The 23,643-nt window shown below is 49.6% G+C and overlaps 1 protein-coding gene across 5 annotated transcripts in view; it reads left to right on the top strand.

Annotated features, from left to right (window-relative positions):
- The first annotated feature begins 5,704 nt into the window (after positions 1-5,704).
- CUX2 (cut like homeobox 2) overlaps positions 5,705-23,643 on the top strand; it is an 82,540-nt gene continuing 64,601 nt past the window's right edge. For 3 of the 5 annotated variants that reach the window (XM_068163409.1, XM_068163407.1, XM_068163406.1), the window contains exon 1: positions 6,199-6,615. Coding sequence is in view for 2 of the 5 variants with exons in the window: in XM_068163411.1 (XP_068019512.1) it covers positions 5,740-5,802 (63 nt within the window). In the remaining 3 variants the exon portion in view is untranslated. Of the gene's footprint in view, positions 5,803-6,198; positions 6,616-23,643 lie in introns of those variants that run through there. The other 2 variants (XM_068163411.1, XM_068163410.1) reach the window with 2 other exon arrangements.

The following is a 23,643-nucleotide window of genomic DNA, read 5'->3' as shown; positions in this document are numbered from 1 at the left end:
GAGGGTCTTCAGGGTAGCTCCAGGCACATCTTTTCTTTTTTCTGCTGTGGAAATTGGGGAACTTCTTGGCATCCAGGAAAATCTGAGCGCTTTAAATGTGCACATAGGTACCTATATGCCTACAGAGCTCTGTAGTGAATAAAAGAGCAGTTGGGAAGTGACTGAAGCTTGTGGATGGTGTCAGGGACTAACCAGGTGTCTGTGTCATGTGTTTCACATGAAAAAGCCTTTCTAATTAATAGGACAGCTCCTCTTGACCTCCATAAAACATGGAGTCAAATGGATTTGATTAACCCCAGGTCTACCACTACCCAAAGGGGGCCTACAAGAAAGCCAGAGAGGAACTTCTTACAAAGGCTTTTGTGATAGGACAAGGGGGGATGGCTTTGAGCTGGAAGAGGGAAGATTTAGAGATTAGGAATAAATTCTTTACAGTGAGGGTGGTGAGACACCAGAACAGGTTACCCAGGGAGCTTCAAGATGCCCCCTCCCTGGAGGTGTTCAAGGCCAGGTTGGAGAGGGCCTCGCGCAACCTAATCTAGTGGAAGGTGTCCCCATGGCAGGGGTGGTGGAACTGGATGACCTTTAGGGTCCCTTCCAATCCAAACCATTCAATGACTCCTTTCAAGGATCATGGTCGCCTGAGTGTGACCTGTGCCTGCACCCCAGCCAAGTCCTGCTTATGGCCAATAATAGGCTCCCTTCACAGTATCACAGTATCACAGTATCACAGTATCACTTAGGTTGGAAAGGACCTCGAGGATCATCGAGTCCAACCTATCAACACAGATCCCATGACTAGACCATGGCACCAAGTGCCACGTCCAATCTCCCCCTGAACGCCTCCAGGGTCGATGACTCAACCACCTCCCTGGGCAACCCGTTCCAATGCCGAATGACTCGCTCGGTGAAGAACTTCCTCCTCACCTTGAGTCTAAACCTCCCCTGGCGCAACTTGAGACTGTGTCCCCTAAACCCAGGTAGCCCAGCAGCATCTTGCCAATGGATAGCACCAAGTCTGGACATAGACAGAGCCACTTTTGGGGTGCTCCAGTGCCAAGGCTGGCCAAGATGGCCATGTTGGCATGCTGGGACGCTCTGGAGCCAGCCCTGCGGCTGCTCACTCTGTGCTGTTGTGGGCTCCTTCTGAATATCTTCTGCTCCAGACAATATTTTTTTTGCTGTGATCAGATACATTTGACTAAACTAATACATATGTATTCACACCAGTACGTTCCCATTCAGACCAATGTAAATTACCTCTGACCAATACATTTTCCTGGGAAATCAATGCATTTTAACACGGGATAATATTTATGAAATTGAATTTTCTTTCTTTCTTTCTTTTTTTTTTTGTTTCCTTATTGAAGCTAATGCAATTCCCTTCTATTTTATGCATTTTTATTAAACTAATGCATTTTAAATTAAACCATGGTATATTAACTACAATGGCTGTTGGTACTTACAGTAAGATAATATATGTTTGCTGAAATCAATACATATTCCAAACCTGGAATTTCCAGTTAACAAGGCTAGATCACACATAACAAATGCATGTAGCTACTTAATTTGATGCTTATATACACTGCCTGGTTTATTTGTTTATTGGCAATGATTATTTTTAAAGGGAGAAAGCTTATTAAAGGTAGAAAGATGGATTCCTGCACTGCTCGGGGCTGCAGTTTGAAGCTTGCGGTGTTGGCCACCTCATCCCCAGCGCTCACAGCAAGGGGGGCAATGGGGGTGGCTGACATGTCCCAGTGCTATCTGGTGGCTGAAGCCCATCTCCTCTGCCATGGATGGCCTCTGCAACCTTGGCCACATCCCTATGCCTCAGTTCCCATTGCATGGGGATTTGGGAATACCTTTCCCTTCCCTTGGGCTTGCCCTTGCCCACCACACTCATCCCACAGCCCCTTTTTGCTGGCTTCAGGAGTATTTTGAGGTGTCCATCTCCCCTTGGTGTTCAGAAGGTTTCTGCATGTAGCAGCTTATCCCAGATAGATTTAATTTAGCAGCTTTTCCTGATTCAGCTCCATTTTCAGTCAGAAGGATGGGTCATGGCAATAATGGCCAGGAGGATTTGCCCAGCTCAGGGGGCTGGAGAAGAGCTGCCACCCACAAAATGGATCCATGGGCCACTAGCCTGAGGATGGGACAGCTGATGAGGATGAGGACAGATGATACCCCCCATTTCTGAGCTGCTGGCCCATCCCAGGGATGTGTCCCCAGAAAGAGGCAGCTGTCCTGGCCTCCTGAGTCACGCCATTGATGGGAGAAAGCCATAAATAGCAGCATTATCGGCCGTGCACTCGCCGAATGGCGCCAGAGTTGAGATAATTTGGGTGAAGCAATAAAAGAGGCAAATGAATTAAAGAGCATGTGCTAATTGTAGGGGGAATGTGCCTGGATAATAAGTAGCTGTGGCAGAAACGCAGATGGTGGAGGGGTCCAGGCACTCTCTCCATGTATTTAACAGGGCACACAGCGGGCACCGAGGGCTGAGGCCAGGCACAACTCCTTGCACACCCTGCAGGAGAACCGAGGGGAGATGTGGGGTGCTATGCCCGTCACCCTGCACTCCTGTACCCCTTATGTATCCCTCTATGTCCCTTATTGCCCCACTCGGAGTATCCCCCCGCGGTAAGCAGTCATGTCTCTCCCAGTGCCCCTCAGTGTCCCCCAGCCCACCCCGGCCCGCGGGATTCGCTGCTCCTGCAAAGACTACCGCCAGGTGGCGCCAATGTAGCGGGCGCTGTGCACAAGACGGGAGGGGAAAGAGGCGAGAAAAGGCAGTAAAGGAGCAGGGACACCGACAGGAGGGAAGAGAGCTGGGGGTAAAGGGACAGTGAGCTAGCAATGGGCCCTCGTGGCCAAGAAGGCAAATGCTCTCCTGGGGTGCATGAAGAAGATTGTGAACAGCAGGTCAAGGGTGAGTCTACTGCCCCTCTTCTCTGCCCCAGTGAGGACACACCTGGTCCAGTTCGGGGCTCTCCCAGAGAGACAAGGAACTGTTGGAGAGAGTCCAGTGGAGGGTCTGAAGATGCTGAGGGGGCTTGGAGCATCTCTGTGAGGAGGAAAGGCTGAGACACCTGCGGCTGTTTAACCTGGGGAAGAGAGCCTGAGAGGGGATCTTCTCAATGCTCAGCAAGAGCTAAAGGGTTGAGGACAAGAGGCTGGGGCCAGACTGTCCAGCAAAAAGGACGAGGGGCACCATCACCCATCAGCCCTGGTGAGCTTGCCACCAGCATCACTGCTGGCATGGGGCTCTCACTGTCAACACGGTCCCTTGGCTGCTTCGTGGGGCTGAATCACCGCACAAAGGACTTACCGTGTGGATCACAAATGGCAGGAAGGCAAGAATGAATTAATGCCTGAAATGGGAGTGTGCTGAAATCCTAACTTTTTGTTTTTTTTTTTTTTAAATACACAGAAAAGCCCCTTCCATATTTTAATTAAAAGCCTTTCAGAAGAGGAGGCAAGGGGCTGCCATTTACAACAGGCTTTTGTCAGGCACACAAAGCAAACCATTCTGGAGACAAACTGATTTATTAACCTGTGCCTTGCAGTGCTCCCCAGGGCGGGTGAGCTCAGTGTTGTGGTGGTGTGGTGGGATCAGGCTCCTCCTGTTCTTCCTGGGGTGCCCTGAGGCCAGCAAGGCGGTGCCAGAGGGACAGGAGGGCACAGGAGATGGAGCATGCCACCCCACAGCTTTCCATCCCTCTGTGCACCGTGGGGTGCAGACCCTCTTCTCTTCCTTACATCTCCAATTGATTTATTAATGATTTGACTAAACAGAAACATTCCTCCAAAGCCCACAATTTAATTTGCTCGCCAACGATGCCAAGTTAGTTTTATTTCTGATTTATGAGCAGGCTCTTCTGTTCCCTGAGCAGCAGAGTGGGGCAGTGATTTATGGGTGTGAGATCAGTTTTGTAGGCGGCAGGGAGAAGGTCCCCTCCCTGGGACCTGTCTCTGATGGTGTCCAGCAGTAGGTGCCTGAAGCATTTTGCTTGTGAATGGACAGAGCTATCTGCGTTTCCAGCATCAAACACTGAGAAACAGATCTCACCTCATCAAAGACCATTCATCCCACCTGGGTTTATTGGCCTATATATGACCACATGTCACCCCATACATAGCCTGAGAGAGGGATGGAGACAAACTCCCACGGAGGGATCCTCCCTTGTGCTGCATTCATCCTTTCTGCAGATTCAGAGGCAAAGCAGCACCCACAGCTTGTGAGTGTGGGGAGACACTTCAATACCATATCCACCTCCATGGGGTGTAGGGTCTGGCTCACCCCACACTGGGTCTTGAGGAGTGGAGCTGGGGTATGGGTTTGTGTCACAGCCTGGCAGGGGCTCCAGGCTGGTCTATGCACAGAGGTATGCACGTGTCTGCATGACAGCTTATGGGGTTACCTGCTCCTTAGCAGGAATATTAAAACTCTGCACTTGCTTGGTCGGCAAATACCTGCCTGCAGAATGTACCCCACGAGGCAGCTTGGCCTTTCTCTGATGGAAAAACAGGTCGTGGTCAGTAGAGCTGGGGTCCCTCCAGTGCAGACATGGCATGATTCTGCTGGATGCTTATTGCTTTCCACTGGGGAGAAGAAACTGGTGCTCAAAGCCCCGGGGGTGTTGGTGTGGCTGGTGTGACAGGATATGTGGCAACCTGGGGCAGAAACTATAAAAAGCTTTAATCTTCTTTGGTCAGAAAGCAAAGGGGGCATTTCTGGACAGAGATAAAAGGAGGCTGAGGGGAGACTTTCTCACTACAACTCCCTGAAAGGAGGTTGGAGCATGGTGGGGGTCAGTCTCCTCTCCCAATGAATAAGTGATAGGAAAAGAGGAAATGCTCTCAAGTTGTGCTGAGGAGTTTTAGGTTGGGTATTAGAAGAAACTTCTTAATTGGAAGGTTTGTTAAGCCCCGGATCAGGCTGCCCAGGGCAGTGGTGAAGTCTCCTATCCCTGGCAAGGCTTCAAAACCATGTGGATGTGGTGCTGAGGGACGTGGTTTGGTGGTGACCTGGCAGTGCTGGGCTAATGGTTGGATGGGATGATCTTAAATGTCTTTTCTAACCAGAACGATGCTATGGTTCTCTGTTGGAGCCCCAGTACTCTGGCTGTGCTCTGTTCTGCTCTTTATATGGCTTTAATTCAGAGCCCAGCTACCTGAAGTAATTAAAATGTCTAAATTCGGTCATTTTCATGGGCGTGCTGTGCTGTGCCTGTTTACTGTGGCAATTCCAGGGTCAAAAGCGCTGGATGGGTCAGGTTAGGGAAAAACCCAAACCATGAAACAAGCTGGAAAAAGTTTAAGCGTCGTCGATTTTCCTGGCTTCCCGGGTGCTGCTAACCCCCCGAGTCTATTTATTTCTTTTCATTGTATTTTATTTTTTAAGAATAAATCACTTGCACGGCAGGTCCTTGCCGGGCAGAGCCTGCGCGGGGTGTATGTGTCCCACGAGTCGGTGGACCCAGCTGTATTGAGGGGGGGAAGCGATCCCGGGGGGTGGACACGGGTGAGATGGGGTTGGTAAGCAATGCCCGAGGGTGGACTCTGGTGAGTTGAGGGGGAAGCGATGCCCGGGGGTGGACCCGGGAGCGGGGGGTGTCCCCGCGGAGCTCGGGCGGGGCCGGGCGGCGGGGCCGCCTCCGGCGCTGGAGGCGGCCGTTCCCCTCTGCTCCTGTCCGCGCTGCTCCGCGCCCCTCCGCGCCGCCGGTCTCCCCCAAGATGGCCGCCGACGTGGGATCGATGTTTCGATACCGGACGCGGTTTGATGTCCGCCGGCTCCAGGTTGGTGGCGGCGGCGGGGCTGGAAGGGAGGGGGGGAATCCGGGCGGCCGCCCCCATCCCTCCCTCCCTTTTCCCCCTTCGCTCCCTCCCTCCATCCCTCCTTCCCTCCGCCCTTCCTCCCCTTCCCCATCGATAGGTATCAGAAATTGATCCCCGCCGCCGCCGCTCTTTGTTCGGCACCGCCCGGGAGCATGGAGCAGCGCTAGCGGCAATGGAGCCGCGCCGCCCCGGCCCCCGCCCCGCCGCCCCCGAGGTGACAGCGGGGCCGGGGGGGCGGCCGCCGCTCCGCCCCGGCGGGAGGGAGGGAGGGAGGAAGAGGAGGGAGAGGGAGGGAGGGAAGTTCGGCGGTATGAAGTTGCGGGGAGCGCGGCCCCCCGCGCCGCTCCGCCAAGTTTCTTGCGCTCCCTAGCCCGGAGGTGCCCGCGGGTTGTAAAGTGTCCCCGGTGTGTGTCCCCCGCCTCTTCCCCGCTTCCCGGTAACGGCTCTGTAATTGCATCATGTTTGGAGCCGGGAGGGCAGAGACTGTTCGCTGAGCCGATGGCTGCGCGGTAGCCCGGGGGATGGCGGAGCGGGGCTGCCCGAAGCCCCGCCGCGCTCCCATTGTTAGTCGGCGCCGGGGCTTTGCGGGGCCAGTACCGGGGCTCGGGCAGCCCTGAAGGCGATGGGCAGCAAGCGGCTGCTGGCCGGGGTGAGGGCTGGGTACCGGCGCTGGGACCTGTGATGGATGCAGAGGGAGAGAGAGATCCTTTGTGGCTCTGGGCAGGTCACGGATGCCTTATCCCGCTGTAGTGCCCTCGGTCCGTGAAATTACCGGTAAGTCCTTTGTTAACGTGTCCAAGAGGACGGTTCGTCAGGGGATGCTGACAAGTCTGTGACCTTAAATAGGCACCTCTGTAGCGGGGAGGCGGATAATTACACAATAGCTCTCCCAACATAATGGGATGAAACCCAACCTGGATCTCCTACAAAAGCCTAAACGCTCATTTACATGGATATTAAATGGGTTTATCCCTGTAGGATATAACGGAGTTTAAAATGCAGCATGCTTCGTCGGGGAGTAAACAAATTGAAATGCGATTTATGAGGCTTCGCTCCCGTATCAACAGTTCCAGCATTTAATACATTTTGACTTTTAAGCAGATTACGTGCTACGTCTGCACTACGCGACCCTAAAAGTACCGCAGGTACCGCGTCCGGTCGGCTCGCCACGACTGCTCCTTTATGGCATTGTGGTGGGAAAGGGATCACGGCTCCGGGCGCTTCGGCTGCGAAAGCGTGGCGCTAATGACTTTTCTTGGGTGCACTCAGACCTTTATTTAAAGGCAAATATTGGCAGCTACTTTTGCGTGGAGGGTTGGGAGGTAGGTTGGGATGTGGGCAGCCCTCCTTCGCCGCCGTTCTGCATGACTGGGTGGTTGTGGCTGGAGCTGGAGAGGGAGCGGTGGGGATTGACTTCTGTCCAGGCAGCAGTTCTGCCGCCTCACTGGGACCACGGTGAGAAAGGTGACCTTGTGCCAGCTTGGCCTAATGCCCTCTATTTAAAAAAACAAAACAAAAGCCAAAAAAGGAAGGGAAACAATCCATTTATTATTCTTCCAAGAGCTTTTTCCTTTTTTTCCCACCCCCCTCCTCTTCCTTTTTCTTTCATGCATCTGAGCAGCTCTGCTGGCCTGGGGCTGGCTGGGAACGGCAGAGTTTGAGGAACCCTGATGAATGGTGGGCATATGTAAAACATGTAGATAATGTGCTACGTGGCAGCACCGTGATCGAAACGGTGTTGAGCCTTTTTACAGCAAATAGTCTCGGAAATGAGAAGAGATAAAATTCCATCCAAGATAATACCAGACATATTTCACTGGGTTACGAGATTGCTTTATTGTGTACATCACTAAATGCAGTATTTTTTTACGGCTTTCTTGTGTATGATAGTCATAGCGGGATTCGTACCTTTATGGGGGTTTTGGGGTTTAATTTGCTCGGGGTTTATCATGTTCTGGTTGGAATTGTGTGGATCACTCACTCCAAGTGCTGGATGCTGCTTTCATCTGACCCGTTCTGTATTAAAACCTGGGGGTGGGGGGAAAATAGGGAAGAGTTGGGCTGTGGATTTGGGATAATAAATACAGCCGTGAGTGAGGGGAGAGAGACCAGTTATAGCCATCTTTTATAGATGTCTTCACATCTCATTATGCAGATGAGCTCTGGCTGTATGGCTCCAGTGTTTGCTTCGCCAAATAAAATGCTCTTCGTTTTATTTCCTGTAATGCAAATGCTCCTGGCATGCCGGCGTGGAGTTGGGAAGAAACTTCAGCGGGAGCCTTGGAGCGTGGTGTGGTTGATGAAATGTTGGTGGTTTGGGGTTTTCTTTTGCTGTTGGAAGTTTAGGGGAGGAGGTAAAAAAAAAACAAACAACCCCAAAGCAAACAACAAGACAAAACCCCAAACCACAACCCAACACTGTGGATGTGATTAAAATATTATAACCTTATGATATTCTGAAGTGCATAAATTTTACATATCAGCTACAGAGGGAGTTTAGACATCCATTAAATGATATGACAGCTTGACTTATCTAAATGTGCTATCATTTAACAATGTGTCAAAATTCTTCTTTATATAGACGACAGCAGTAAATAAGCTATCAGTCCTCCTGGCTGAGGCTTAATTCTTGGAGCTTGGACTAATAAACTCAGCTGCACTCTTGTGGAGCAGCCCGTGGTCAGAATAAATGCAGTGGGAGGCCATGGTGCTTTGGGGGCTATGAACTTCACCTCTGCAAACTCCCACTGTTCCATGTGGTTTTTTTTGGCTCTTACGGAGAGACCAATGGGATCTTCCAGTGTCCTCCAGCATCCAATGCTATCTGTTCCCATCCCAGATTTGCAGAGGTGGGATGGTGCTCATGATCACCGTGCCCAAGGGGAAGAGGTGGGAGTCCAGGGATGCTCTAGGTGCCCCCGTCTCAGGAAGATTACATCTTTCCAAGCGGAAATCTCAGGGTTTGTGCAAATGCAGCCCATGCCTGGGGCTGGCTGAGGAGTGCTGTGGGGCTGTGACCATCGTTTGTGCTTTTCAGTGGCTCCAGTTGCTCCCTGGTTGTTGAGGTGTAGGTACTGTGGACTCCTGTTTAATATGAACTCAGGAGCAGTGGCACTAATGAAGCCTGGTTCTTTGCCGGTGTACATCTCGTGCTTGAGTGTATCTGGTGTCTGATTGTTGTGTGCTCTTCCTGTGAGGATCCCTGTGAGTAGGGAGGGTGTTCATGATGGTTCTCTTTATGTGAATTCTCCACCATCTCCTATTGTGTTTGTGCTCTGTACCCCATCCCTTGGCAGGGGTGCTAGTAATGTTTGTTTCATTCCTGTTTCCTTAGAAATCTGGGGCTATGGCAGCCAGAAATGTTTGTCCCTCCCATATGCCACCAGGAAGGTTCAGCTGAACTGACAACCAAGTAGTGTGGCCTTTTAAAACCTTGACAACTGGGGGGACTTGTATTTTTGGACATCACCAACACTGACCACTTTGCATTGTGCCCTTTTTTGCACACTTCCACCACAGCTCCCTTCTTGGGACAGATGGAGGTGCAGCATCCACCCCCCCATCCCACCGTTCCCCCCACAAATCCTTTATTAGAAGCAAATGTTTGGTATTCCCTAGTATTTCCAACTTATTTGAAGGGGACAACAAGATCGGCCACGTTCCTGGCCCACCTGCTGTTGGATCAATGTTTTGCATTGGCAGAAAGTCAGATCATGAAGTTCCTGAAGTGAAATGTGGTGGTGGTTTTTTTCTTTCTTTCTTTTTTTTTTCTCTTTCTTGTGGCTGAATAATTGAGATGCTGCCAGACAAGAAGAGAGCTGCAGAAAATGAGAGTTTATCTTTAGCTCCTCAGCTCTCACTTTAGAAACTGGTGACCCCAATTCCAGCCTGAAGAGTGACTTCTTCCCTAATTAATAAATCCATTAATTAATTGTGTGCGTGCTTCAGCCCATTAGAGATGTACATGCTGGCCTCCTGATCCAGTTTAGTGGATTGTCTCTGTGGCCTTGGAGAGGAGGGGGTGGAAAAAGGGGATTGTGACCAAGAGGCAAATGGGGGTCAGGCATGGAAATATAATTTGATTCTGTGGGACCAGAGGGAGGGAGATTAGCTCTGCCACCTCCTGGTGGGTTATCCAGCCTGGAGATGGATATGTAGGTGAACTGTGGGTTCAACCTATTGTAGGCGAACTGGCTTTAGCACAGGAGTTGGACTAGATGATCTTCAGAGATCCCTTCCATCTCCCACCAGTCTTTGGTTCTATAGGGACAGCAAACAGAGTGCTTGGGGTTGCTGCACTCACCAAAATGGGGGAGAGCATGTAGTGGGGGACAGTCATGGGATGGAGGCAGCTGCCTGCTGCCCTCAGCTCAGCCAACCTGGGCAGTTAAGGAGCCTCTTCCATTGGTGCCCTGTGTGGCTCAATGGTGAGAGGGGAGCCATTTCATTGGGGTTCCTGGGCAGTGTCATCACCTCCGGTGGCCACGAGTTTGGCAAGGCTCAGCAGGGCTTTTGAGCTGCAGGTGGAGCTGAATGTTAACATGTTTGGTGATCTGAATTATTATTTATGACCAGATTAAGCAAACAGCACACTCCCAGCCTGTGAGTCCTTTAGGAGGCACTTGCTTAACTAGATAACCTCAGTGGAGCATGCAGAACTCGCTATTCATCTCCCTCCATATGTTGGCACAGGAGCTGCTCCCTTCAGTTAATTTTTCTTGCTGTCTGCAGAGGCTTCAAATAAAAATGCAGGCATAATTGTTGTGTGCACCAGTCCCAGAGCTATGGTTTTCTCTGCTGAATGGAAAGTTAACTGCTGGCAGAAGAAACACCATCTTTAAATGCAGAAGGCTTTGCTTGCTTATGGATTTGGGGGCTGGTGGCCCGTCTGCTCCCCTATTTCTCCCTCCTGTTGTTGTTGGTTGGAGAAAATCAGGCTATTTGGCTTCCCAGGGTGGCTTCAGATCCCATGGGACAGCGACAGTGCTGCTCTTCTCCCCTCTTGGGTGCTGGTGTAATTGCAGTGCTGTTCAACCCTGGCTGTGGGAATTCCCATGTCTTGAATTTCAGGGAATTATCCCGGGAGCTGCCGACACAACATGGCAAATTGAAAATGCAGGGCCATTGTTTGCAGGGAGGGAGCTGCAGCATCCTGCTCCTCAACAGCTTGCCTTGAAATGAAATGAATTTGGGGTTCAAAAGTGATGGGGTGTGTGTGCTCCCCTGCTACCAGACCTCGAGGCAGAAACCCCACTGCAGCTCCCTCGCTGTATTAATGGGCTAACAGATTCCCTCTCAGGCTGGAGAAGGCACGTTGCAGGCATCCATCCGCCCCAAAAAACCTTGGGTGAAGTTTCTCAGAACATTTTGTGCCATCCTGCTCCTATTACCGAAAGATGTAATTCCCCAACTTGGGAGATAATAAGCAGGTATTGACTTCTGCTGGGGTCATTATCAAGATTTATTCAGTCAATATGGCTTCCTGGGTCAATAAATCTTGAGGTTGATAAAGGAGGAATATATACTTGCAGACTTTATTAAAGTTTTCCCCTTTCGAAACACTTTCTTGTGAGTGTTGCATTAGGATCTATGACTGAGTTTCCTTTGATTACCCTCCCTCACCCCGCCCCAGTTTCCTGTAGTTTTTAGTGTGTCTTGCCAAGACAGCAAAATCTGGGAAGCAGGATTCAGCCCCCAGCCTGGCTGGGCTCACTCAAGATTGTTGCCTTGCTAAGATTCCCTTCCCTTGGTTTGGCTTTGGCAATGGGGTGGGGGGCTTGGGGTCTGCAGGGGTTTTACCCTTGATGGGTGGGGAGAATGGGGCTCTGTGTTTGGTATTTGGTTTATCTGCAGGAGGCTTAAAACTCAAGATGCCTATTCTCAGCCTACCATGAAATAATGGAATCATGTCCCCTTCCTACCTCTGATTTAGGATGGAGTGAAACAGCTCCAGTGCTTGGGCTCTGTCCCAACATCAGTTTCTTTCCTTGGGCAATGGCTTTGTGCCTCAGTTTCCCCATTCCTGGGGCACAAGGGATGGAATATTCTTGCAAAGCAGAATTTTGGGGTGAATCACCCCAAAAAGTCTCCTGGCAGCATCAAGGTGGCTGTAGCCATGCCCTGGGTGGGTGGTTATGTGCTTGTCCATCATTTCCTGAAACAAAGGGCCTTCCGTAGACTTGTGTGTGCCATTTCAGGTGCCCACACAGAACATCTTGGGGAGCATCTCTGCAAAGGGGTCTGGGCTGTATTAGTGCGGTGAAGCACTCTCTCTTGAAGCCAACAAGCTGCCAGACATGGTGGGAGTGGTCATCACATCTTACCAAAAGGTGTAGAAAGCCTGGAAAGCCAAAGTGCTCAATATTTACTGCAGAGCTTGTTAATGAGCTGAGGTGCAGGAGCACCCATCCTTCCTAGGTCAGCCCCAGCCAGTGCTGGCAGATCCTGTCTGAAGTTCACAGAATCACTGAATAATAGGGATTGGAAGGAACCTTTGGGAATCTTCTAGTCCAGCCCCTCTCCTCAGTCAGGGTCACCCACAGCAAGTTGCCCAGGGTCACAATGTCCAGGCAGGCTTGGCATACCTCCAGAGAAGGAGACTCCACAACTTCTCTGGGCAGCCTGCTCCAGGGCTCAAGCACCCTCACAGCAAAGAACTTTCTCCTCATGTTCAGATGGAACCTCCTGGGTTCCAATTTGTGCCCATTTCCCCTTGTCCTGTTGCTGGACATCACTGAAAAGAGTCTGGCCCCATCCTTTTTGACCCCCACCTTTTAGATATTGATCAGCATTAAGAAGCTTGCTGGGACAACCCTTCCCAAGGAGGGCAATAACTGATCACCTCAGGCTTGCAGGCAGGAATCTTGCTGGAAGGACAGCGTGTGATGATGGGCTCCTTCAACTTCATCTTTGTATTTAGTATGATTTATTTTGGCCATTCCTCCTGGAGAGCTGCTCTGCAGTGTTCCCACAATTGGTGATTTTTCTTTTCAAGTTGAGCTCCTCGATTTCATGCAGCTGAACACACCAACACCTCCTTCCAAAATGGTTTCACTGCTTAATTTATTTTTTTTTTTTTCCTTCCTTTAGTATGGCTTTGCTGTGTAATTATTTTTTTGACTTCTTTGGTGTAGCACTTAATGATTTCCCCAAAGCTGCAACAGGACCCTGGAGTATTGATTTAGCTGCAGTTTAAGCGACTCGCTGCTAATGCGTGGCCGTTTTAATATTAATTGCTTGGCGTGTGTGTGCCTGGGCTGAGTTCTTCTGCAACACAGATGCCTTAAAAAGGGAAGGGAAAAAAAAAAGGAAAGAAAGAAAAAAAAAAAAAAAAAGAAAAGAAAAGGAAAAAGAAAAAAGTAAATAACCAATTTGAACCCCGTGTAAATATTCCTCTGGTGGGAGCTGGGCCGTGCGTCAGCCGCTCCGAGTACGCTGCCGTTGCCTTTGGTAACGCTCCTGCGGTTTTACACCGAAGTCAGGACCTGGGGCATCCTTTGTTTTCTTCCGTGGGGATAACATAATAAAGAATTACCTGGCGCTGGCAGCGGGGCTTGTAATGTGCGGTGTAAGCAGAGCCGCTGCTCGGCGCCGGGGCCGCGCCGTGCTCGCCGAGCCTGGCTGCAGAGGACATTTATTCTTTATTAATCACGCCGACGAGGAGAGCTGCCTTCGTCTGCGGCTCTCCGAGCGCTTTCCAAACATTGCTTCATCCCTGCGAGCCGGGTAAATGATTACCCGCCTTGTCCCGACGGTTTTTAAGCCAAGGGGGAAGCAGTGGGGGCTGGTGGTGCAGCCAGGGAGTGAGGGGCCCTGCCTCTGTGGGGGAATGGTTTGGGAGAGTGGTGTTGGTAAGTCCCTGGTGCTGATACTCAGCGATCCTCAGTATCAAGTATCAAGCCAGGTTGGATGAGGCCTTGGGCAACCTGGTCTAGTGGAAGTGTCCCTGCTCATGGTGTGTGGGGAGGAGGGTGTTGGAAATAATGACCTTTAAGGTCCCTTCCAACCCAAACCGTTCTATGAATCTATGAATCAACACAGGCTGGGGATAAAAGCCTGGAGAGCAGTTTGATACCTCCATCAATTACACAGAGGGATTGGGTGCACCCTCAGCAAGTTTGCCAATGATACTAAAATGAGTGGTGCAGTTGACACACCTGAGGGATGAGATCCATCCAGAGGGACCTGGACAAGCTTGAGAAGCAGGATCATGTGAATTTCAAGAGGTTCAACAAGGCTAAATGTGAGGACCTGCGCCTGGGTCGGGGCAATCCTTGGTATCAATCCAGGCTGGGACATGAAGGGCTGGAGAGCAGTCCTGTGCAGAAGGACTTCGGGGTACTGGTGGGTGAAAAGCTGGCATGAGGTGGCAATGTGTTCTCACAGCCCAGTCCCAACCCTGTCCTGGGCTGCATCCCCTGCAGCATGGGCAAGCAGGTGGAGGGAGTGGATTTTGACGCTCTGCTCTACTGGGACCCCACCTGCAGTCTGGGGCCAGCTTTGGAGTCTTCGGCTCAGGAGACCTGAGCTGGACCTGTTGGAGTGGGGCCAATCACAGCAATGATGGGAGGACTGGAAGCCCTCTGCTCTGGGGCTACACTGAGAGAGTTGAGGTTGTTCAGCCTGGAGAAGAGAAAGCTCCAGGGAGACCTCCTGGTGGCCTTTCAGTACTTAAGGAAGAAATCTGGGGGCAGACAAGCGGAAGGGGCGATGGCCATCCAGAGACAGCAGCATTGCCTACTCCATTCTCAGCCAGGTGCGTGCTGATCCCAACCAGCCCCCAGCACCAGTCCTGGCAGAGCTGGGGGTTGGTGGGTACCTGGGGCTTGTGGGTGCCTAGGACTGGTGTGACCTAGCTCCAGCACGTGTCCTGGCATCCGGGCCGGTGGCGGCCGTCCAGGGCCAGCAGCCTTGCCTGCTCTGTTCTCGGCGGGGCGCACGCCGCAGAGGTAGCGTCTCCTGCCACTGCACTTTTCTTTCAAATAAAAGCAGCTAATTAACATTATTCTTTAATTATTGCCTTTATCAACAAGGGGTCTGGTTTATACCAGCAGGATAGTCGCTTTCCCTTCCACTACCCAAGCGGATGCTTCGGTTCCTGTTGCTTTTGAAATGAATTTGATGTCATCTGCCCATTGTCACTTAATGGGGACACTTGGGTAATGATTGCGCGCTCCAGCCCTGTTAGCAGCACTGCGAGCGTGTAATTCAGCCCCTTAGGCAACGGTACTTTTGAAATCTCTGGATAGTTTTGAACTCTCAGTTCTTAATTAAATATGCAATTTTTCACGGTAACCAGGTTAATTCTTTTGTGTTGTGTTGTAATACTGTTAGGAATTTTCATAGTTCTTATTAAACATTATTCAGGCATTGTGAATTCCATAATTAAAAAAAATGAAAAGAACAAAGCTTGATTCACTTCTTCCTTTTCCCTGGTTAATTTATCAAATGAATTTTTGCAAATTTTTCTTTTGCTCCCCAGACAGCGTGCCAAGTGTTTTAAAGGGGAAGGATTTAATTGCTCTGTAGGGATTGGTTGGTTATGAAGGATTTGGCTGTTTGATTAGTAAACCCTACTGGGAATGGTTTAATGCTCCATGATCTTAAAAATTGTCTGATTGTTGGGCTCTCCAAGGATGTTTTCTCTTTCTCCTTCTGTACGGCAACAGCTTCGCACAAGTGTGATTATTAGATAGCGAGGAGGGAGCAAAGGGGTAGGTGGTTGGTGCTGGGTGAGCCTGCCTGCCTCAGCAGCGCCGAGGGAGCTGCTATGGCCACTGGAGTGATGGTGAGGACGATAATGGTGAGACAAACCAGTGGTTGTTAATTTGCATCCCTGCAAATCGCTGGCTGCACCAGGATTGGGCTGTTCCTGGGCTGCATCCTGTGCTTAGATTCTCTTCCAAGACTCATTCCCCAATATCTACCTTGTAATAGAATGAAATTACGCAGAATATCTGATTTACCAAGAGACAAACCTTGCTGTGCTCTCCGTGTCTGAATCACTCTGGTATCCCACAGGGCAGCATCTCTGCGTGGATGCTAAAGTGCACAGGGAAGTCTTGCTGGGAGACCTGGGATGCTGAAGTGCATGGGAAAGACTCAGTGGGAGAACTGGGATTCTAAAGTGCATGAGGAGGTCTCACTGAGGCACCTGGGATGCTGAGTGCACAAGGTGGTCTTGCTGGGTGACCTGGGATGCTGAAACAAACAGGGAGATCCTGCTGGGAGAACTGCATGAGGAGGTCTCAGTTAGGGACATCCATGCAGACCTGGAGCCAGGCAGAGGTGTAGGGCTGCTGTACCTGGGGCTTTAATCCAGGTATCTCATAGTGGAGGACTTGTAGAGCCCCAGTCCAGGAATTCCATGGGCAATCAACCTGCTCTGGCTGCAGAGCCTGGGAATGTCCTGCCAGAAGCCTTTAACCAGAGGAGCTTTACAAAAAGGGTGACAGGCACAAAAATGTGCTGCCTGTTTTTATGGTTTTGCTGGCAGGGATAGTACCCACTGCCCAGTTGTTGCTGCTCAGTTATTTCCCCCACCCCTGTGTGAGAGCAGTCTGTGGTCTGCCCTCATGCCACTGGCCCCGACACCTTCAACTGAGATTGGGATCCAAAATCAATGGAGGTGACGTTGGCACACTGACGTCAGGCACGTGGGGACAGGCTGTGACACTTTGGTGTGCCAGGGAGAGGGTGGCTCTCAAATCCTTGCTGGGGATGAGCTCAGCATTGCTTTCAGGGCTGCTGGTGAGCTTCCCTTGGGTGCTGCTCCTGCCAGTGGTGCTCTGGGTTCTTTTTAAAGTGCTTTTGGACTTAATATAGGGTGGGGAAAAAAAGTCAGTGTCTGATATTTTCAGTCACACCATGCCAGTTGGGGTCCTGCTGAGGTTGTGGGGTGAAGGATGGTGGTAGGCTCGCCCCAGTGTCTTGCTGGCACCTAATGGTTTTTTTTTGGGGGGGGGACAGGAGAGGTTTTACTTCCTGCTCAATGCATGGAGCATCCCCACGAGGTGCTGCTTGCTAGGAGATCGCAGCCCAGCTGGGATCGATTGTGGCTGGGCTGTGGAGGCTCCCCAGAGGTTATTTGGGCTTTAAGGAGAGGTCAGAGAGTCATTAAACTTATAAATATATTACAATTTAAGAGAAGAGCTGTCGTTGTCTTCAAGCTTGGTTTATGTGGCGCCAGTTTTTCCCCTTTCTGGTTCCTCTTTATGCTGAGTGGATCAACCAGCAGCTGATAACCAGGCTGGTTGATCTATCCCAAGGCATGTTGGGGTAGAAAATAAGGCTTCCAGCAGTGTTGGGCAAGGGGTCTTTGCTCCAAAACCCATTCAAATCTGTACTTAGAAACTACCATTCCCCCAAAATCTTTGATTTGAGGTTTGGGGAGTGAGGCTGCTGTGGTTCAGCTGGTGGCAATCTCAACTTCCTCTGGATGCTGGTACTGGCACGGGGTTGGAGCCTGTGCAGGTCTCCTCTGCATGCCAGGTGCTTTTGGGTGAACATGGGAGGTATGAGTCAGCAGCATGGAAGTGCCCAGGCTCAACACTGCAGCCTTGGCAGAGTCTGCAGTGGCCTGCAGACTCTGCATGGACCACAGGTCTGGTCTGTGCCAAATGGGTATCCCTTGAACATGGTGTGACCAAGAAGGAATGTCATCAGCCCACAAAGCAAGATCCAAGAGGCAACCTACAAGGCAATATCCAGCAGCAGGATCAACGCATTGCAATGTCTCCAGCAGTGTGTTGAGCAGTGTGGGTGAGCAATGCAAGAAGGGCTTAAAAATACTGATTAAAATGAAAAAAAATTCCCAGTTTCTCCCCCAGTTTCCCTGTTCCTCTATGAGCCAGAAATACTTGGCTGCAGCTAAAGCGGGGATGCAAACTGTTTGCTCTATGGAATAGTGGGTTCAGTTTTGGGACAAGAAGGACGTTGAGGTACTGCAGTGTGTTCACAGAAGGGCAATGAAGCTGGTGAAGGATCTAGAGCACAGATGTGATAAGGAGTGGTGGAGGGAGCTGGGATTGTTCTGCCTGAAGGAAAGCGAAGCTCAGGGTGAGACCTTCGGGCTCTCTACAAGTCCCTGAAAGAAGTTGGAGCCAGGTGGGGGTTGGTCTCTTCTTGCAAGAAACAAGTGATAGGATGAGACAACACAGCCTCAAGTTGTGCCAGGGAAGGTTTAATTTGCATATTAGGAAAAATTTCTTCCTCCAAAGGGCTGTCAAGCCCCAGACCAGGCTGTCCAGGCCAGTGGTGGAGTCCCATCCCTGGAGTGATTGGAAAGCTGTGTAGATGTGGTGCTGAGGGCCATGGTTTGGTGGGGACTTGGCAGTGCTGGGTTAATTGTTAGACTTGGTGATCTTAAAGGCTCTTCCAACCAAAATGATTCTGTGATTCTCTGAATTCTGCTCTGTGATGGTGACCCAGAGCTTGGGCAGAGACCGGCTGTGCCCAGAGGGCTGCCCAGGCTCTGCTGAGCCGGCAGTGTGGGGCTGCTCCCTGTGGTGCTGTGCTGAATCCAGAAAGTCCTTTGAAAAAAAAAAAAAAAAGAAAAGAAAAAGAAGAAAAAGAAAAAAGAAGAAAACCTACCAAAAAAGGAGTAGACATTTGCAAGCAGACGCCGGTAATGTATTCCCAGGCATGACACAGAGTGGCAGCGTGTCGTGAACCGCGTCCCTGGGGACCCCCGGGTCTGTGATATTGGCTTTAACCCCCACCGGCTCCGGTCGAGGCGTAAATTCATCAGACTTACGGGTATTGCTCTTGGACTACTGAATAATTTACAGTTGCAGAGCCCAGCCAGGTTCAGGTCATTGGGGTTCATGGGTTAATAACAGGTTTGGGTTTTGTTGTCAGCAGCTGCCTTGATAACATATGAAAGAATCCTATTCTGTTGATTAGATTTTGAAATGGATCAATTTTTAATCAGCAGAACATCTGACTCACTCAATAAGAGGAGTGTGCTGGAGACAGGACGAGGGGCTCGGTATTTACAGGATTGTTTGTTTTTACTCATACGCAAATCCTCACCGGGAATGGAGCCTGGCCCCTGCCTTCCCTCTCCCCGGATCCCCCAAAATACATCCTTGGGATTATCCATAGCCTCGTGCCAGGTATTTGATTCATCCACCGATTGGGGTAGGAAATCCATGACGCTGGTCTAGAGGTCTGAGAGCACACTGAAGCTTGGATTGAACTACCCCTTGTTATCGATGGAAAAACATTTACTTACCAAAATCTTCCAATCTTATCTAGAAAAGCACCTTGGGGGTGCTTACATTGCCCCTTCCCAAGCATCCCCACAGGGAGTTCCCCTCCCTGGAGAGCACCAAGAAGCACCTTCAAGAGGAGCTGGTGGGTTCTGGGAGATCAGAGGACAAACTCCAGTGGGATGTAGAAAGGTCCTGGCCAAATTGTTTACCCTGTAGAAAAGAAGGCTCCAGGGAGACCTTCTTGTGGCCTTTTAGTACTTAGAGGGACCTGTAAGAAAGATGAGGACAGACTTACTTCTTAGCAGGGCCTGTTGTGACAGGACAAGGGGTATTGGTTTAAACTAGAAGAGGGAGATTCAGACTGGAGGGAAGGAAGAATTTTTTTCTGTGGAGGGTGATACTCTTTGGGTGTGAGCAGAGTTTCAGAGGGAGCAACTTTGAATTCACCATTAATGCTAAAAGAGCTGGATTCCCATTAAAAGTTAAATACCAGGTGGGGACCTGGGCAGATGCTTCCTTTGTATTTTAATTATTCTTCATTACTTGGGGCATAAAAGGCATCCCAAACTTGGCATATGTCGTTGCATCTTGATAACTGCATGACTTTCTGTTCATAAAGAAATTCATTAAACACAGGGGTTTTTCCTGGGTGGAACCCAGTGGGTCAAAACTCAGACTTGAAGAAAAGACCATAACAGGACTCTCTGAAAACAAAACTCTGATATTTGTTTGTTTGTTTGTCTTGGTTTTAAACAGAAAAGGTGAAAGTTTTGTAAATATGCCTTTGGAAAGAGAGTCACCAGAGAGGGATGACTCTGTGGTGGCTGTCTGTTGCTGGCAGGTATTGATACAGATAAAAACTGATGGTAATTTGCATGGGTTTTTGCCCTGGGTGCTTTGGGATTTTACTTTTCAAACTTGTGCTTTCTGGCAGTCTCCTTAACCTAAATAAATATTGTTGCCACAGATCAATTAAGATCATGGCTTGAAGGTGTGTGGGGGGGGGTTGCTCCTGACAGGGCTTTTATTTCTCTCTCTCTCTTTTTTTTTGTTGGTTTTTTTTTTTTTTTTTCCCTTGAAGGAGTTGCCTCTTCTTTAAATTTGAGTGCCCTGATGAATTTACACATACAGGGCTCTTGCTGATTGGAGGAAGTAGTGGTTTAACCAGCGGGAAAAGTGTGCTCCAGATGGCATTGGAGATTCTGGTAGTGGGATGTGACCACGGATCTGAGTTCCCTGGTCTTGCTGGGTGCTGTAGTATATTCCAGCCCTGCATGAGCCCCTATGTCCCACGTGTTTCATGGAGTCTCATCATAGTGGGGGTTGAAGGGAACATCTAGTCCAACCCTGCTGCTAAAGCAGTTTGTTCAGGATCACAATGTCCAGATGGGTTTGAATCTCTTCAGAGAAGGAGACCCTACAACCTCTCTGGGTAGTCTGCTCCAGTGCTCCAGCATCCCCAAAGCAAGGAAGTTTTTCCTTATATTCACATGGAACCTCTGGTTTCCAGTTTGTGCCCATTGCCCCTTGTGCTATTGCTGGACATGACTGAAAAGAGTCTGGCCCCATCCTCTTGCCTCCTGTCCTTTAGGTATTGATGCAAAGCTCCCCTCTCAGTCTGCTCTTCTCCAGGCTGTTGTTTGCTGACCTTTGGCCACAAGCAGCCACACTTTGAGGTCTCCTTCACAGTGCCCAGTGTTATGACCATACCAAAAGCCCAAGAGCTCATTTCTGTAACTACCTAATGGGTGGTTGCTAATAGCCCCAGCAGTAGCTGATGGGCTTGTGCTCCTGTCAGTGACCATGGGCCATATATCAGCTTCTGATAAAAACATGAGCACCATCAGGAGGTTAAATATTTATATTATATCATCCCTGGCAGTTTTATTTTCTGGAGAGCAATGAGTGTCACAAGTTCATGACTTCAAAATTAAGTTTGTTTTAGTGCTTCTCTGAGCACTTGCAGGTGATTTTCTGAGATGAGTTGAAAGAAAAACCTTTCTGCAAAGAGTAGAGGGGCAGCTTAGCCTGGTTTGTGTTTAGCAGTGGGTTCTTGGTGATCAGTCTCTGTGTCCATTATTGGGTAGTGGGGAGCTGCCCAGTTCTTGTGTTTAAGAAAGGCAGCAGCCCCTTTGGTCAATTATTAACTCTCAGATCTGCCCTTGTGTTTAGCAGCTGGGTAAATGAGTTGCTGATGGGTCACCAAGGTTTAGTGCCATTGCTGTGGACAGGATCAACAAAAAGTTGTGCCAGGGCTGGCTGCTGCATGGCAGGAGCTGGGTCCTGCCTGTGGTGGGAGAAAATCACACCAGTGGGCTTGGAAATAATGCTTTGCTGTTTTGTTAGAGATTTCAGATCATTCAAAGGGGTTGCTTCTTTACAACTCAGGGTTCATTTTTGTGTTTGTGAATTTGTACTCAAGATGATCCCAAGGCTGGTGGGTACAGTACCATGCGTTGCTTGAAGGCTTCACTAGTTCCAACTGGAGTTACAGAGACAGCACATAGTCCTCTCCTTTTTCTTCCTTGATTTTTAAGCTATTTAGCTAGATATGAATTTAACCCAGTGATTTTGGACACCACAGGGTATTTAGGTTCATTAGGTCTTGCTTTGGGGGACATGTAGATTGCCTTCTCCTTGATGAAAACCCCTCCTTCCTAGCAGGATCCACAGCCTGAGCCTGGAAGGGTTTCTGTGGGGTTTTGTTTGTTTCTTTCTTTGCTTTTAAAAATTTTAGGCTAATAATTAAAGGATAGGAGAGCCCAGCATCTCTTTATTTAAAGAGCAGATGGAACATCCAGAATATTAGCATGTTCCTGGCTCTGAGAGCACTGGTGAGTCCCGGAGCTTGGAGTTTGGATGTGCCCCCCACTGACTAAATTATTGGGCAGGCAGCAGGCAGCAGCCCCATGGGGTGCTGGCTCTGCTGCTCAAAATTACAAGGGCATAGAATCATAGAATGGTTTGGGTGGGAAGAGACGTTTAAAGGTCACCTAATCCAACCCCCATGCAGTGAGCAGGAACATCTTCAACTAGAAGCAGGTAGAGGTGAGCCGAGATGATTTTTTCTGCTCTTTCTTCTTATTCCATGACTGAATTCCAGTGAGCTGCTTCAAAAAGCACTTTTGGGCTCTGCTGGGTCATACCTCCTTCCCATGATCTGAATTGGCAAAATCTGGTGCAGTGTAGCTGCCATGGGTTCACCTGGGTGTCCAGTGCTCTTCTTCCATCCCACCTCTGCAAAGAGCAAGTGAACAATCCAAGGTCCTGCAGCTTTTAGGGTTATAACCGGTGTGGGGTTTTCTGGTGACAAATAGTTTATAGTGATAGTCATAGAATTGTTTGGGTTGGGAAGGATCATTGAGTCCAACCATCAACCCAGCACCACCATAGCCATTAAATCATTTCTCAGAATGCTCTGTCCATGTGTTTCTTGAACACTTCTGAGGAGGGTGACTCCACCACCTCCCTGGGCAGCCTGTTCCAATGCCTGAACATTCTTGCAGGGAAGAAATTTTTCCTAATATCCAACCTGAACCTCCCCTGGCACAATTTCAGGCCATTTCCTCTCCTTCTATCACCTGATATCCCTTGTATCCCTTCTATCCCTTCACTAGGGGGAAGACAGCAACCCCCTCCTGGCTCCAACCTCCTTTCAGGCTAATCCCAGTCTGCTACTTGAAAAAGCTACAAAAGCAAAGTGCCCAAGTACTGGCTTCTGAGCCTGCCCAGAGCTGGTTGCTTCCTCCTTACCATCACTGATGTGGAGCTGCTGTGATGCATTTGAGGCTGTCACAGAGGGTCTGGATCAATCATCAGCAAAATCCTCATCTTTCCCCATTTTGTCTCTACCCAGCATCACCATCTCACAACTGTTGGTGTTTACCTCCCATGCTGACTCTTCATTGAAACCCCCTATTTTTCTATTTGTTGGTTGTTGGGTTTTTTTTTTTTCCCTTTCCTTAAGCAGCTCCAATTGATAATTTAGCTCTTGGATAAAGCAACTGTCGAGCTTTTTATTTCTCAGAGGCCAAACATTGATGTTGTGTGAAATGGGAGCTTTGAGGAGGCTTTGTATGGAACTTAGCTTCCTGAAAAATTTATTTCCTGCGACTGTGATCTGCAGGAGTGAATTGATGTTTATCTGGAGTCATTCTTGCCAGGAAAAAAAAAATAAAAATAAATGCATAACTGCACTTTCTTGGGAAGCCTTGAAAGGCCTTTTAAATAAGTGTCTAATAGTAGGCTTTCAATAGCAAGCAGCCAGCTTGATAGACACTGTACAGTATATGATGAACTATAAGCAGGCTTAATCTTTTTCTCATGTTTTAGGGAATGCTTTATAACCTCGTGGCCAAAGAATTCATGATGGCCAGGTATTTGAAGCTAAGCAAAATTATACTGGCTGTTACTGCTGGGGGATCGATACTGCTGCCGGGAAGCACGCGGGGCTGCGAGCTCCTGCTTGCAGCTCAGGTCCTGGCGTCAGCTGCTCCCAGGTGATCCTGGCTGTGGAGCTTGGATTGAGATGATGTGTCTGTAATGGGGCAGGGGGGTTATCCCTGGAGAGGGATGCTCAGAGGGGTTG

Source organism: Melanerpes formicivorus, unplaced genomic scaffold (assembly GCF_026170545.1).
Source record: "Melanerpes formicivorus ecotype bairdi unplaced genomic scaffold, bMelFor1.0.p_v2 SCAF_72, whole genome shotgun sequence".
Taxonomy (NCBI): Eukaryota; Metazoa; Chordata; class Aves; order Piciformes; family Picidae; genus Melanerpes; species Melanerpes formicivorus.
This window is presented reverse-complemented; position numbering and strand designations above follow the sequence as displayed.